This window comes from Lactuca serriola, chromosome 5 (genome assembly GCF_051521515.1).
Source record: "Lactuca serriola cultivar US96UC23 chromosome 5, Lser_US96UC23_V15, whole genome shotgun sequence".
In the NCBI taxonomy this organism is placed as follows: domain Eukaryota; kingdom Viridiplantae; phylum Streptophyta; class Magnoliopsida; order Asterales; family Asteraceae; genus Lactuca; species Lactuca serriola.
In genome coordinates this window covers 303,878,012-303,894,982 of record NC_136412.1, presented here as the reverse complement: position 1 = coordinate 303,894,982, position 16,971 = coordinate 303,878,012, and the positions used below count along the sequence as shown (strand labels likewise).

At 32.1% G+C, this 16,971-nt stretch overlaps 2 protein-coding genes across 2 annotated transcripts; both read left to right on the top strand.

Moving 5' to 3' along the window:
• The first annotated feature begins 6,252 nt into the window (after positions 1-6,252).
• On the top strand, positions 6,253-13,634 carry LOC145054812 (jasmonate-induced oxygenase 2-like). The gene is made up of 3 exons (XM_079003072.1): positions 6,253-6,773; positions 12,857-13,187; positions 13,274-13,634. The coding sequence occupies exons 1-3, from the start codon at positions 6,277-6,279 to the stop codon at positions 13,520-13,522; spliced, it is 1,077 nt and encodes a 358-aa protein (XP_078859198.1). The 5' UTR covers positions 6,253-6,276; the 3' UTR covers positions 13,523-13,634.
• A 1,874-nt stretch (positions 13,635-15,508) lies between these two features.
• On the top strand, positions 15,509-16,626 carry LOC145054813 (uncharacterized). Its single transcript, XM_079003073.1, has 3 exons — positions 15,509-15,667; positions 16,010-16,213; positions 16,392-16,626. The coding sequence occupies exons 1-3, from the start codon at positions 15,557-15,559 to the stop codon at positions 16,425-16,427; spliced, it is 351 nt and encodes a 116-aa protein (XP_078859199.1). The 5' UTR covers positions 15,509-15,556; the 3' UTR covers positions 16,428-16,626.
• The last annotated feature ends 345 nt before the right edge of the window (positions 16,627-16,971 follow it).

The following is a 16,971-nucleotide window of genomic DNA, read 5'->3' as shown; positions in this document are numbered from 1 at the left end:
CTTAGAGAATTGGAGGACGTCTAGACTCGCCGAGTCGCCATGGCACTCGCCGAGTCCGGTCGAGTTGACCGTTGACCGTTGACCAGAGTTGACCTATGTGTGACTTCTTAGGGTCAGTTAAACTTAGAAGGTAAAAGTGTTAATAAGAGATATATGATGTTATAGGGAGATTGTAGCTCGGCAGATCGAGCACGAGTGATTTCAGGATTTGCTAGCTTTCAGCATTCACGAGGTGAGTCTTCTCACTATACTGTACCCGGAAGGGTTTGACTGTGTGACCGGAAGGTCAGATATGATATGTGATATGTATGCTATATGTGGTAAGTTATTTGTTATATGTGATGTGTATGTCATGGGCCGGAAGGCGATTATATTATGGGCCGGAAGGCGATATGTTATGGGCCGGAAGGCAGTATGTTGTGTGATGGACCGGAAGGTCGGCGTGGGTAGGACCGGAAGGTTTACCCAGCAGGGACGGAAGTCCCCTGAGACACATGGACCGGAAGGTCAGGGCCTGGAAAGGCGTATGTGCGTAAGTTGTATTTTGGGGAACTCACTAAGCATTTATGCTTACAGTTGTTATGTATGTGTTTCAGGTACTAGCGAGGACCGTGGGAAGGCGCCGGCGTGATCGGTACACACTGGAGAATGTTTTTATGATCTTGGGATTCAGACAATTTGTATTTGACATGACACTTAAATTATTTATGCCTTGTTTTGAATGAAAATACTTTATTTTTAAAATGAAAAATTGTTTGAAAATTTGCGTTGTTACAACAATAACTCAAACTCCTTGGGCCCACCAAGGCCCAATACTAAATGGGTCCACTCAAATCTGAACCCTTAAACTTGAGTAAAAAGGCAAGCCCAACACAAGGGATGGCCCAATCTTCCCAATTAGGCCCAACCCCAAATGGACTTAACCCTACAGTCCATAACCCTTTACAAATTCTCAGGAGGGAGAGAAGACCATTTTGCCCCTCTAAATCCACATTTTCTCAAAGCCCTAAAAGTCAACGAAGAGGTCAACACATGGCGCGTAAGCTGGGGGTACGTCCAACCATGCATGCAACGGGGGTGACTCAGCGCTACACTGCGCATAACTGGGAGTACGCTCAGCGTACGTCCCATTCTTGTTCATTGAACTCTATCGGTCTTAAATTATTAAGACAAAAGCTACCATCTCAGATCTCGGTTTAATAAAGTCTCTTATAGCATAAAGTTGGTGACTTTAAGCCCCTAAAGCCTGAATAAGTCTAGATCTCAATTAATCTCACTCATTTACCATAAAAATCCTAGTACCTCTTAAAAGGGAAGGTCTTAACAACCAAGACTCCATTTTTATGAACTCTAACGTCTGAATAAATCAAGGAGGACAGGTACAAGGTTCTGGGGTGGACCAACCCATAAAGCTTCAAACTTTGGGGACCTAAACCCTAAAATGGACCTTTAAATGAACTAAGCAAAATAAGAGTAAAGCTTTGAGCTTGATACATATGAATGATGCTCCATCCTCAAGGAAACTCATATCCATAAGCTTGAACATCTACTCTTCCTCTTTCAAAGTTCCTTCTTCTCAAAAGAAATCCCACAAGATTACTTCCTAAGCCTCTAAATGCACCCACAAGCTAATAAACGAGATTTAGGGTTTTGAGAGGAGGAAGGTGCTGGAAAATGGTGGCTGGATATGAAGGCATGATGTTCTTTAAAGAGGGATACTCCAATAGTTAGGGTTTTTCTTCCAAGACCTAGTACGCCCAGCGTACTGGGTGGCCTTCGCGTCCCTCCTATGCATATGAGTACGCCCATCATACTTATAATTACGCCCCGCGTACTCAAACTGCCATATTTTTCAAAATAAGGACTAAACTTGCCAAAACTCCAAACTGTCATAGCTTCTTCGTTACAGGTCCGTTTACTACGAATTTTATACCCACAGAGAGGTGACGAGAAGCCCTACGCTCCCAGCAACTTGTCCCAGCTCCCAAGGCTTCCTCATGCCCGGGTTGCAGCCCACGAATCCCTAAATCACGTACAATCCAAAACAGGATGTTACAGTAAATTAACTTGATCAATACAAAAACAATTTATACGTATCTTCTTCTTCTTATCTTTATACTTACATACATGGGTAAATTTAATTATAGTGTAGGCGAACCCGAGATCCCACCGAATTTTGTAATATATCTACATTTTTATAGGGAAAATGTCTTGTGATGGTAATTACATTTTCGTCTTGTTCATGTTTAGACAACTTCATTTTTTGTACACATTTGACCATTTAACTTGTTAAATGTGTTCACATATTATCATTGTCACTTGTTATAGCCGGTGACAATGACAATATGTGAACACATATAACACGTTAAATGGCCAAAAATGTACAAAAATAAAAAAAAAATTATCTAAATGTGATCAAAACGATAAAGATAATTACCCGACAAGTCATTTTTCTTTTTTTATAAAAGAATGATAAGACTTACTTGAAAAATGTAAGAACCAGCCTAAAAAAATTAGTACCTACCAATATTTTTGAGAGAAAATGACAAAAATAGCCATTTACACTAATTGCATTACAAAAATAGCCAAAAAAAATCGAAATTACAAAAATAGCCAGCAATTTCGCAGATGAGAAGGTCCCATCTGCGAAATGACTTTCTCATCTGCGAAAGTACAAGCACCTAAAGCACAGTTGTGCTTTAGGTGCTTGTACTTTCGCAGGTGGAATTAATTTTTTTTTTTTAATATTTTTGCTGTATATATAGGGGTAATTTCGCAGATGGAATAGGTCCATCTGCGAAATACTCTCACTCTATCTGCGAAATCGTGGTTTTTTTAGTATTTTTTTTTAAGTTTGACTATGAAATGAATTGGTTTGACTACGAAATCATGTTGCTATATATCCCGTTTGTTTAAAATCTATTTTAGTTTATTATTTGAGTACTAGGTTATTTTCATGTATTTCTTATGTATTTCGTATGTATTTCGTTTGTTTAAAATCTATTTTAGTTTATTATGTGAGTACTAGGTTATTTTCATGTATTTCGTATGTATTTTTTCTACAAAACTTTTTATATAGCAACATGATTTCGTAGTCAAACCAATTCATTTCATAGTCAAACTTAAAAAAAAAATACAAAAAAACCACGATTTCACAGATAGAGTGAGAGTATTTTATAGATGGACTTATTCCATCTGCGAAATTACCCCTATATATACAGCAAAAATATTAAAAAAAAAATTAATTCCACCTGCGAAAGTACAAGCACCTAAAGCATAGCTGTGCTTTAGGTGCTTGTACTTTCGCAGATGAGAAGGTCATTTCGCAGATGGGACCTTCTCATCTGCGAAATTACTGGCTATTTTTGTAATTTCGATTTTTTTTGGCTATTTTTATAATGCAATTAGTGTAAATGGCTATTTTTGTTATTTTCTCTATTTTTGATCATTTCCTATGGTGTCTGACAAATTAACGCAAAATTTTGAAGGCACAAAATTTACCTATTAAGAAATAACCCATATACTCAATTGCCTAAGAAATAAATATGGCAAAATCTTTCTCGTTGCTACAAGTATTGAATGTCTATATCCAGCAATAAAATCGATAATGACTGATAAACGAAACATCATGGATGATCAATTTTTGAGTAATGATACAATTTTACAAATATTTTAAGATATAAGACATCGTAAATATAATTATAAAAACTTTAATATAATATAATATAATATAATATAATATATATATATATATATATATATATATATAATATTATAAAAAGCGTGAGGCGTGGCGTGGCGGCATGACCAAACCTCAAGCTTAACGAGCCATGACGAACTATGACGTGATGTAAAGAGGCGATTTTGTATTAATTTATAATTATATTACCACATAAATATAGATTTATATCAAATATATAACTAGTTTTTAGTAATGTTATGTCAACAAATAATAACAAAAAACACAATACGTGTATGTCCGATTATAAAAGGCATAAAAATAGCATAATAAACATATCTTAAACGAAAAAACATGTGTCATATCACGTCATAACGTGCCATGACACACCATATCATGTCTTGCCACATGTCATGCCTAACAACAACGTTATGAGACTTTTCATAACGATGAAGCCGCGCACGCCTTGGCGCGCGCCATGACACGCCTTTTAGAACACACACACACACACACACACACATATATATATATATATATATATATATATATATATATATATATATATATAGCATGGCCTGGGGACTCCCTTGCTAGCCTTGCTGGGACTCTCCTGCTGGCCCGGCCTGGCGCTCCCTAGCCTGCCTTTCCTAGTGCGCGCCCACCAGCTTTACCTAGTGCGCGCCCGCCAGCCTCACCAGGCGCTTCTGGGCGGCCTCGCCCAGCTCCTTGCTAGCTGGGCGTGAATTGGGATGGCCCAAGGCCTGACCTAATTGTCCCCTATATAATGAACAATATCTCCTCCATGCAGGGGGATCCTTCCCTTTGGCTCAACTGCCACCCTAGACTTCGGTCGGGTGGCTCAGCCGCCATCAACCACCATACAACACCAGCACCAAGATGGTTCACTCTAGCTAAAGAGAACCATCTCAGATCTAGATGATCTAACTTGATCGTCGGAGTCCGCTCCCGAGGCACAGTTCCTGAGGCGGCTCTAACACATCTCTTTAATTGTGACCTCGCAGATCGCTCCGCCCTAGCTGTCATCAAGAGAAGAGAAGAGAGCGAAGAGGTGGTTCAGATCCATGTCGCATATATATATATATATATATATATATATATATATATATATATATATATATATATAGGTTCAAATGTGGATTGACATCTATTGTGTGGTCGTGTGGACAATGTTATTCTGTGAGAATGACAAAGAAAATAAGTTATTTGATAATATGAATACGTTTAATTTTACATAACTATTATCATTAATACGCAATCTCATTAATTAAATTGTCTATAAAGTTATTATAGATTTTTTTATTATTATTCTCATTCTGTCATAATGTTGTCAGAATGTTTATTGAGTCGTATTCTGTCAGAATGAAAATGAGTGAAAAACGATGTTTGCGAACAAAAATAAATAAGAATTAGTGAGAATGCATGAAAATGACGATATTTTTGTAAGATTTAACGTATTCGCGTTATTACACAACTTATTCACTTAGTAATTCAAATAGAATAGTACGGTCCACACGTCCACGTAATAATTGACCATCCATATTATAACTTATCTCTCTCTCTCTCTCTCTCTATATATATATATATATATATATATATATATATATATATATATATATATATATATATATATATATATATATATATATATATATATATATATACTTGTGATGCCTTATGGCTTGAAATATTTATAAAATTATATCATTACTCAAATATATAAATATTTTAATGTATACAAACCCAACCCACCACAAATATTGTTAGCTCTTTTGTCTAGAAACAACATCATTTTTATTTTAGTCATTGTGCGTCTAGCCCCTCATCTAACAATAAAAAAACCTCCATTGCCTTCTAATTTCGGCTACATGCCAACTTTGGAAATAATGAACAATTATGTACAAACCACACCAGTCAACAAAGATAACAAAAATTCCTTATATAGTTCAGATTGGGACATGACACATACCTTAATATATAGTTTTAACAATTATAAATTGTTAATTACTTAAGACCTATATTGTATTAAAAAAAATAAGTGTTAATGTGAAAGTCATATAGATGATAATTATAGAGTTCACACTATACAAATAAAACAGAATTATTATTATGTTGATTACAATGATCACTTTATAGTGCATGTAAAAGAATTTCATGTAACATGTGTTGTTTACCTAAATCCACAATTTTGCATGACACGTGTATATACCAATTAAAAATATCCAATTTGTCTAGCCTATGAAGTTCCTCTCCAACAATATACGCTACTCCAAGTCTTTAACACTAAAAATTACATCTCTCTTTTTAACATCCACCAACTGATGAGATTGAGAAATCAAAATTCATCACGATGTATACTTTTGAATGACAATACGATTAGCTAGCTAGTGTATAAGATCATTATAAAATTAATGTTCTTTATTATCGATGACTTTTCTACTTACATGTGGACCACTATCACCTACTATGGTTGCCATTTGCCAAACCCTACGTTCAATCTTCCTATATATACCCTCTTCACTGCACCACTCTACACACCCATCTCCATTTTTCTACTAAAACATATTTTTAGAAAGACGATGAACGTCTTGCAGAGATGGCCAGAACCAGTGGTGAGAGTGCAGTCGTTATCGGAAAGTGGCATAGAAGCCATCCCGGACTGCTACGTGAAGCCGATCATGGACAGGCCATCGGTGGACGTGGAGGAGTCGAATGAGGTCAACATCCCAGTCATTGATCTCTCAGGCCTCAACTCAGATGATGCAGCGTTGCGTAAGGCCACTTTGGAGCTAATATCCGATGCTTGTCGTGAGTGGGGGTTCTTCCAGGTGGTTAACCATGGTGTTAGCCACCAGCTCATGGCGGAGACACAGAAGGTGTGGCGAGAGTTCTTCCATCTTACGGTGGAGGAGAAGCAGAAGTACGCTAACTCACCGGAGACTTATGAGGGCTACGGAAGTCGTGTTGGGGTGGTGAAAGGTGCCAGATTAGATTGGAGTGATTACTTCTTCCTTAACTATCTGCCTGTTTCTTCAAGAGACGAAAATAAGTGGCCATCTCAGCCGTCAACTTGCAGGTATTTGTTTTCATGTTTTTTTGTAATAATTATTACATGGTTGTTTACATTCGATCATTTTCATTTTCTATCAGTTGTAGGAATTACCGAATTAAGTTTTTTCGACGTAGTATGATATTTTGACTAAAATAAACAATATTTTACTTTGAAATTCTTTTATATGTACTGAATTGTATAGTTTGTGTCAGTTTTATAAATTGATTAAAAAAATCTAATAATATAACATAAATCGATAAGTAGGTAAAAGATTGTGTATAAATGATAAAAATGTATGTTGTTAATGCATAAATATTAGTAAAAAAGAAACAGTTAACTAGTGACAAGGAACCCGCCGTTACAATATTACATAACAAAATGAAATGAAACGTGATTGTATATATATTCGTCTAAAATTATTTTCATACATACGAAAAGCAAATAAAAAAATTACACCATAGTTGGCATAATATATAATTATTTATTAGCTTCTAAAGATACATATATTTGATCTATTTTTTAGTTAAAACATTTGATTAGACATTGACTTATCTAATTATCCGTTAATGTAATTAAAATTTTATATGCTCAGGTCGTTTTTTTTCCTAATAAGATTAAGGTTTTGCATAGTAGGATTTAGGCTTTGTTTTGTAAACTAACTTATTTTCAACTAACTTATTTTCTAGTTTATTGCAACTTGGTGTTTTGTAATACCACAAAGTTAGTTTATTACAAGTTATAAACTAAAGACAACATATTGATAATTTTGATATTGTTTATAGATCCTTCTTTTGGATTTCTAAGGGGTGTAATATAAAGCCAAGATTAGTTGGAGCTCTTGGCGTCATAATTCGGCTTCCACCACCTTTTTATTGTCATGATTTCTTTCTATCATCTTGCTATTTTCTAATAAAATATTTCGTCGTTTAAAAAAAAACATATTGATAATCTATTTGAGGTAGCTTATTGATAAACTAAAATACAAGTTAGATAGTTTTTAAGCTAACGTTAAGTCCGGTGGTGAGTTTAAAACGTAAAACCACATGATTCACAATTTAAATGAAACCAATAAAAAAAAAATCAAAAATAGGCTTTGAAAATCTTGATTTATGCATATTTGTTTTTGCCAAAAACATTAAGATGGTTCATTTAAATATTTACGGTGGTTCACAATTTATATTTTTATATAATCGTTTATAAAAATAAAAAAAATAGCTAGGTCAACTGACCCACCTTCGATGTATGTAGTCTCCACCGACGTTAATATTTTAAAAATTAGAACTTCTATTTATTCATAGATAAAAATAAGGGTTAAATGATTAATCATAGACTCAATATACATGCTAAGTAATGGATTTTACCCAAATATTAAATAATTTAATATAATCTATGTTGATATCCATCATTTAATTTAACGTATCTTTCCAAAAGATTTGTGGTTATAGGTTTGTTGTCATTGTTGAAGTTTGGTTCTTGGCTAAAATAAAACGTGCTATTTAATTAAGGACCAAAGAGACGTTGATTCGTTGACGAGTCATTGGTCAATAATCTATTATTTTGTATTATGGATATCATTTTAATATAGTATTTTTTTTATTCTAACAAATATATAAGGGATAAAATTATAAAACAGTCATTAACTTTAAATTATTTTAAGATACGATGTGACAAACAGTTAGCCGTATAAACTAATTTATTTTACGAGTTTTTGTTTTAGAAATTCAATTTGAAAAACCAAAAAATAATTTATTTTGTATATTTTAAAAAAGCTAGCAAAACTAACTTTTCATCGGAACTTATGAATAGTTTTTAAATATTTCAAATATAATATATATTAGTTATAATAAACCTGATTTTTGTATAATTTTATGTTAGTTTACATTTTCCACGTAACTTGCCGATTAATTTCTTAAACACCGTTTTTGTAAACTATTAACTAATTTTCCAATTATTAATTAGTGTTTTAGCTACCAGCTAAACTAGCTTCACATACATATGTTCAATCATGTGGAAGTTTTTTTAGTAACATCTTTAGGCTACCCAGAGTGACAAAGCCACGTGTGATGCTGAGGTGGCGACCTTGAAGACACGTGAACACCGCCCTTAGGAACCGTGTTCTAGGTGTGACTTGACTCCAAAGATGGAATAAGACAACGAATGAGAAAAGAGGAAAGTGACCATTTTGTATCTGTTGCTGTATCCCATTTCCTTTGTATCCATAAAAGTAAAAAAAATGGTAATTACCCGTTTTCTTAAAAACGGGTGAAGAAGACTAACAAAAGGAAACAGGTGACATTTGTATTTTGCTTTAATTTAAGTTACAAATTTGATCTCTTAGATTGTCTCTTTTAATCTTATTAAGTTACAAAAATATTGTGAAATTATAATCGTTGATTCAAATAAATATATATAAATAATTTTTAATATATATTAGACTTTTTTGTGAATTAATGAAAATAATAATATAAAATTTAAAATTTAATTTAAAATGGAGAACAAATACATTGAAAATAGTATCACATTAATGAAGAGGTTTAATAAATTTAAAACTTAATTTAAAATACATTGAAAATAATAATATAAAATTTAAAATTTAATTTAAAATGGAGAACAAATACATTGAAAATAGTATCACATTAATGAGGAGGTTTAATAAATTTAAAATGGAGAACTAATAAATTGACAAGTGGCAACATATTAATTAAGAGGTCTAAGATAGCGACACATGACAAAAGAACTACTCTTTTATTAGTATAGGGAGATATATAAAAGTGTAGGTATGTAAATCCTCCGTGCTACCTCAATTTGTATTATATAATATTCATTACAATAGTTTTAAACTTCAACTCTTAATTTGATTTACTTCCAAGATTTTTGAGATTTCACTATTATCTTTCTCTTACATCATATATTTTTGTCGAACAACTACCAAACTATATATATTATAGTTGCAAACAAAACTATGTAAACAGAAGATAATTGTGAAATTTTTAAAAATCTTAAAAGTAAATCAAGTTAGGAGTTAAATCTTATTAGCTTTGGACGATTACAATGCATATTTAGTATAAAATGACATATATGGTGAGTTTAGGTATCTAAAGTTTATATATCTGAAAGGATATATATATATATATATATATATATATATATATATATATATATATATATATATATATATATATATATATATAATGGATTAGTTTTGTACTAAATTAAAATACTAAGATAATGGTTTTAAATAATCAAATTGTTTTCTTTTTAAAAAATGACTTAGGTGGGATATTTTTTCTAGTACAATGCTCATCATTTACCAACAAAAGAAAAAGAACAAACATAGATATATATGAGAGAAATTAAAAAATAATAAGTTTTCCCTATTTTATCCGAGTTTCCAAAACAATCATAAGATCTTTTTATTTTTGATGTTACATTTTCTCAAATTAATTGTCCGTTAGTTTTTGTTTAACACGGGCCCTTTAAAATACAGCATCTAAAATCTAAAATATATAAGATACCGTATATAATCAATCTATAAGTTGCCTAATTATATTTTATTAAGTACTTCGTCCGAAAAGGCAAAAAGTATAAAGTTTGACTTAGTATAGGTTTTAAGAAAGTTTTCGACAAGTAATTACAACATCTTCAATAAAATAAAATTAATAAATTTTATACATGATGCATTTAATTTTAATATAATTTAATTATATGGTGCTGGTTTTTTTCCATTATGAAGGATAACTAAGCGATGGGACTCACATTAGCCCTAGTGTTCAAGTGATTAGACAGATTAGAATAATTTAGAGAGTAAATTTTAAAAGGAAAATGTGGGTTTTTTTTTTATTTTTTCTAGATAACTTTAAGTAAAATGAATTAGGAGAAAAAAAATATCTTTTATAAATTTAATTGCTAATAAATTTTATGAATAAATAAAACGTGCTCAATAAATAGTGGCGTTTCGTTTGTTTGGGTCAAATAATATTTTATATATTTGGCATGTGTCTATTATTAGATAGAAAGTGTATTCCTGTCTGTCACTCTCATACGTATACTCTATCTTAAAACACTTTTTATATATGAAAAGAAATAAATTTATTGACTGAGATGGACAAATTTGAATGAATTAAGTTTGAAATTGATCATTCAGTTAATATTTTTATAGTTTCAATGTCATTTCACGTTCAAAGTTGTATCTATTACACAACATGACTCCTATATCAAACTTTCATTGGGTAATTCTTACACATTTGTTCCAAGTATTGATTTTCATTGTCAAATTTATTCCAACTTTCTTGACAATAAATAAATAAAATAATTCATTTAACTTCATATTCACATGATTTTTATGTCTGTTTTTATATGTATATTAATATAAACAATGTAAAAATGAAATTGTAAGAACATATAAAAACGAACATGTTTTTACATTGGTTTTGATTTTTATTTTATACCTTTTTTTTTCTTTTTTTCTTTTTTATATGTTTTTATATTGTTTATTTCATAAATATCTTAAATAAAAATCTAAAAAAAAGTCTAAAAAAAGTAAAGAGTAAATTACACGAATGATCCCTATGGTTTAGGATAATTTGTACGTTTGATCCCTAACTTATTTTTTTAACTTGGAAGGTCTCTGTTGTTTGTTTTTGTTACGTGTTTGGTCTTTGTCTTACTTAAGAACATTATTTTGCCCTTGATTTTTTAATGTATTTAAATAAACACAACCTAACCCATCACTCACCTTACCTTATCTACCCCATAAATTTTCCCTATTTAAATAATAGTCTTTTTAGGTAAGGCAGGGACCTAACGCATAACAAAAACAAATAATAAGGACTAAGCACGTAACAAAACAAAAATTAAGGACTTTCCGAGTTAAAAAAATAAGTTAGGGACCAAACGTGCAAATAACCCAAACCATAGGGACCATTCGTGTAATTTACTCAAAAGTAATTCGATGAAAAACCATAAGAACATTGTAAAATAAAAGCAATGTAACAAGTGTAAAAAATAAGTTAAATGAAATAAAAAAATAACTAAATTTTTAATAAAAAAAATAACAAACAAACAATAAACAAATTAAAATAATAAAGGAGGATAATTTAGTTTTTTTATGTAAAATTACTAACACGAAACAAAAATATATCATAGAAACCGTCTGAGTTAAAAAAATAAAATAAAAAGATAGTTAGGATCCGAGCACATAAATTACACAAAAATCAAAGACTATTTGTGTAACCTATGGAACCTTGATATAACAATCAAATCGAATGAGATTTGACTTCAGAAAAATAATTCGATCGATTTAATTGGTTATAGATTTGTTCGGTTCGGTGTAATGGATTTTTTTGACTTCAAAAATAATCGAAATCAGATTGAATGAGATTTGTTTAATTGGTTTATAGATGAATGACTTTTTTTGGTTCGATAAACTTCCATTTTCTTGAATAAATTGGAAACCAAAATTAATCATATGAAATAGATGTATTTTGTAACAAATTGAAAACCTTAGCCCATTTTAAAACTTTTTTTTTACTATCCAAGAAACCCAAACATTTATCAAATAGCAATTAGCATCAACAATAGTTGAAACAAAAACATTAAAATAAAATGAAAGCTTAGAACGAGAAACGCTTATTAAATAGCAATTAGCATTATCAAAACCATAATATATATATATATATATATATATATATATATATATATATATATATATATATATATATATATATATATATATATAAACTCAAATTTTAAAATTTGTAAAATCATATTTAGTTATTTCGGTTAAACCAAATGGCGAAAATAAAACCAAAATAAATAAGTTTATGATAATGGGTTAAACTAAACATTTAACCAAAAGCAAATTAAGGTCAATCAAATAAACTGAACCTTATGCTATTTATTTGATTTTTGTGTTTTCTCAACACCCCTAGCTATAGCAAGTCACATAAATTGTGTAAAAGATACAACTTTGAAAGTTAAATGACATTAGATCATAAAAAATACTAAGACGATTAAATGAATATAAAAACAATAATTGGAAGACTAAATTCAACTTTAACACAATTTTAATCTAAAACATATAAATTTTTTTTGTCATTGATATGTAGGGAATTGGTAGCAAAATATAACGAAGAAGTGTTGAAACTTTGTGGCAAACTAATGAAAGTTTTGTCCATTAATCTTGGATTACAAGAAGATTATCTTGAAAATGCGGTTGGAGGGGACCAAATTGGAGCTTCCTTGAGGGTCAATTTTTACCCAACGTGTCCTCAACCCGACCTCGCTTTAGGCCTCTCACCCCATTCTGATCCTGGTACTCTCACCATCCTGTTGCCAGATGATCATGTCTCCGGCCTCCAAGTCCGTAAAAATGATGGTTGGGTCACGATTAAGCCAATCCCTAATGCCTTCATTGTTAACCTAGGTGACCAACTTCAGGTACATATATAATTCAACCTCGATTATAATATATAACTTGTTACATTTGTTTCATTTTGTTAATTATATAAATTGGTTATATGTAGGTGCTAAGCAATGGAAATTACAAGAGTATCGAGCACCGTGTGCTTGTTAATTCGTTAAAAGAGCGAGTATCGTTGGCCTTTTTCTACAACCCACGTGGTGACATGGTCATTGAACCTGCCAATCAACTAATAATGAAGGATGACCCCACACAATATCAACCAATGACGTTTGATGAATATCGCATTTTTATTAGGACAAAAGGTCTTCATGGAAAATCACAAGTTGAGTCTTTAAAATCATTTGGATAGTTTCACATTCTTTTTTAGATGTATGTCATTAACATTGTGAAAAGTTGATGTTAGATATGTATTTGAATTTTTGAATTTATGGATGAGCTGGTCCCTTTTGACATATATTTAACTATTTCAGCATCACATTATACCAGAGAAAAAGAATTTCTTCGACATTGCAAAGATCGTGATACCATAGTTCATGTTTCTACAAGTATCTTTCTGGTTCACTTTTGCATCATTTTTTGGATGCCTTTAGTTTAAGCCACAAGGAGTGGCTCACTTCAATATGGCCTCTAAGCATGTTACACACCGCCCCTGGCTCTCGTTAGGAAGGACTCGGTACACCTACAACGAGAAGAGACAGAAGAGATAAGGTGGGTGTAACACCTCAAATTTAAACCAAAATTTTCCATTTTTAATTTACAAAAATAAAGTTTCACATCCTAAGTCATCAAAAGCATAAGTGTATAAAACAAACATCATCACAGAATATCAAAGTATCTCAAACTGTCACAGTAACAAATATCCCAGCGAGTGTGTGCAATTAGACATTCGCCTTCCCGCGGTCCTTAGAAGTACCTGAAACACATAAATCAACAACTGTAAGCACGAAGCTTAGCGAGTTCTCCAAGATACCACATACATCACAACATAAATAAACCGTTATGGGTTTTCAGCAACCCTGAGGACTATCAGCAGTCCCAATGGGCAACAACACGCCCTATACGTTATCAGCAACCCTGGAGACTAACTACAGTCTCAGTTACACGTAAACAACATAATACAAAATAATAGTATACCCAGGTGGTCATCACAAATATAACTATTTTACCACATATGTAAAGAATAAGTGAGGAGACTCACCTGATACTGATGACAGATAAATCTCACATTCAAGCCTTTAGCTTTTAAAGCTCAAATATTCTTTGGTGGATCCGCCAAGCCCAATAATGCATCGGAAAGCCCACTAAGCCCAACTCCAGTCAAACCGCAACCGCAATGAGCTCCAAAATCCTACAAAATTCCTCATGCAAAATAAAAAGTCTTCGATATGATTCATGATAAAGAAAATAAAGAATATACAATGCAATACTAATAAAAATAGCTAAAAGTCTAAAATAAACTAATAAAAATAAGGAAAATAAATAAGCTATCACGTGTCTGGATCTTACTGGGGTCTGTCCTCTCGTTGGTTTGGGGAGCGGGGGTTTTATAGTTGGGCAGGCCGCTTTGAAAACCGTTGCATGCAAAGTGGTAAAGCACGAGAATGCATGTAATGAAAATCAACATGTGTTTGTACCTTTTGCATTCAATACATTTGGTTTTCTCGCACCAGAGGCGGTGGAGCTCCTCAATAGAGTCCAACGAGTCATGCATTCTAATGTTATATCTCCTAGATCCACAAATGTTGCTTTCAAAAGAATTGGTTTTTCTATCCAGAAAGGGTCAACGGCGCAGCTTGTTGTCCGTTCGCCTTCAATCGATATGTATTGAACTATATAACTATTTATAATTAAACAAATAATTAATAACTTTGGAACCACCGTTGAGAAACTAATTTTGCTTATAAAGTCTAGATTCAATAGTTTTGCTAAAATCTATTTCGGAAATTAAATGGAACCTATTATTTGCCAAAAAAGTAGATCCATAAACATTTCACATTTTGCAAAATCTGTTTTTAAAAAATAGATGATCTCTAAAAATATAAAAAACTGTCAAAATATGTTATAACTCAACATTTTTGTTATTTCTTTTTGTGATTAGCCCATATAATTCAAATATATATTAGCAAACCGTTTGTTCTTCTAGCATGAAAAGAGTGGTGAACTTTTGACTTATATTGCATCTTCTAGCATGAAAATAGTGGTGAACTTTTGACTTATATTGGATATTTTGGATATTTTAAGAAATTTAGGAGGGTAAAATAGGAAATAGTGGCTGAAGTTGGGGTGGGGGTGAACAAAGTTTAGAAGCATATATATATATGAAATTTTCCCTCTACTTTTGGCAACCCTTTGTGAATTAAACGAGAGATAACCATAATCGGAGATGCCGTGTCTGAGACTGTCAACAAATGTGAGCTTGGAGGGCGTTGATACCTCCGCCATCCTCTCCGAAGCCACCTCCACCATCGCCAACCTCCTCAGCAAACCCAAAGCCGTACGTACACCTCTCTCTCTCTCTCTCTCTCTCTCTCTCTCTCTCGTATGTGTGTGTCAGTGTGTGTTTTCTGTGCTTACTTCAAATGTGAATGTTACTTGATGACTTGATGTTATTATTTACGAGAGTTTAATGTTTCTGTGTTGATCTGTGAATTTTAATTTCCTTGGGTAGAAAAGCACCGGTTATGGCAATATCACTAAGAAATTGATTACACTGATTCTAGAACACAACACGATGAGAAATCATAGTTAAGCCAGATGAGATGAAAGCAAAGCAACTTGGTATTGAGTGAAAGTGTTGATGTAATTGTTTGGTTTTATAAACTTGTGTTGTGGGCAGTATGTGCTGATCGAGTTGAAGGGATCTGTGCCGATGGCTTTTGGAGGTAGCGAGGAGCCAGCGGCGTGTGGTGAGCTGGTGTCCATCGGAGGAGGTCTGAATTCAGATGTAAACAAGAAAGTAAGCGCTGCAGTTGCTGAGATTCTTAGCTCCAAGCTCTCTGTTCCCAAATCACGATTCTTCCTTAAGTTTTACGAATCAGAGGTGACCATTATATATATATATATATATATATATATATATATATATATATATATATATATATATATATATATATATATATATATATATATATATATATATATCTTCTGTTTTCTTCATTGATGTGTATTATGTTCTCATTTTTACTTGCTAAAACCGTTTGTTTGTTTTGATGTGACAGGGGTCTTTCATCGGATGGAATGGATCGACCTTTTAGTCGGCTATGTCGTTTCTGGGTTGGTTGGTTGCATCAAAATAAAACTTATTTGAAATGTCAAAACATTAAAACCTTGTTATCCAAGCACTTTCTCTTAATGTCTCGTATCGTTGATGTTTGTCTGAGTTACTTCATGGGTAGCAGATATGTTGTTTCAGCTGCTGTTATATGTATCCATGCACTCTCTTATTATCCTTCATCCAATAGCTTTACTCACTCACATAACATATGCTGTTATATGTATCCATGTACCTTACCCATGGGAACATTTTTTTTTTAAATGCGAAGGGAGACGCCAATAATAACATTTTCATCTTTCTTAAAACTTTAATTGAAGAGTTGTTAAAAGACAGAAAAACAATCTCTGAAATTCTTTTAATAAAATTATATAACTATTACTTCAAATGTCTCACTTATAAACTTATAATAAGTGTAAAAGACAGAAAAAAACAATCTGCAAAAATTTCAAGTTACAAAACTTAAACACAACTCTAAATTTTCGATTTTTATTTTCAGCATGTTTTGCTCTTACCAAAAGGCTAAA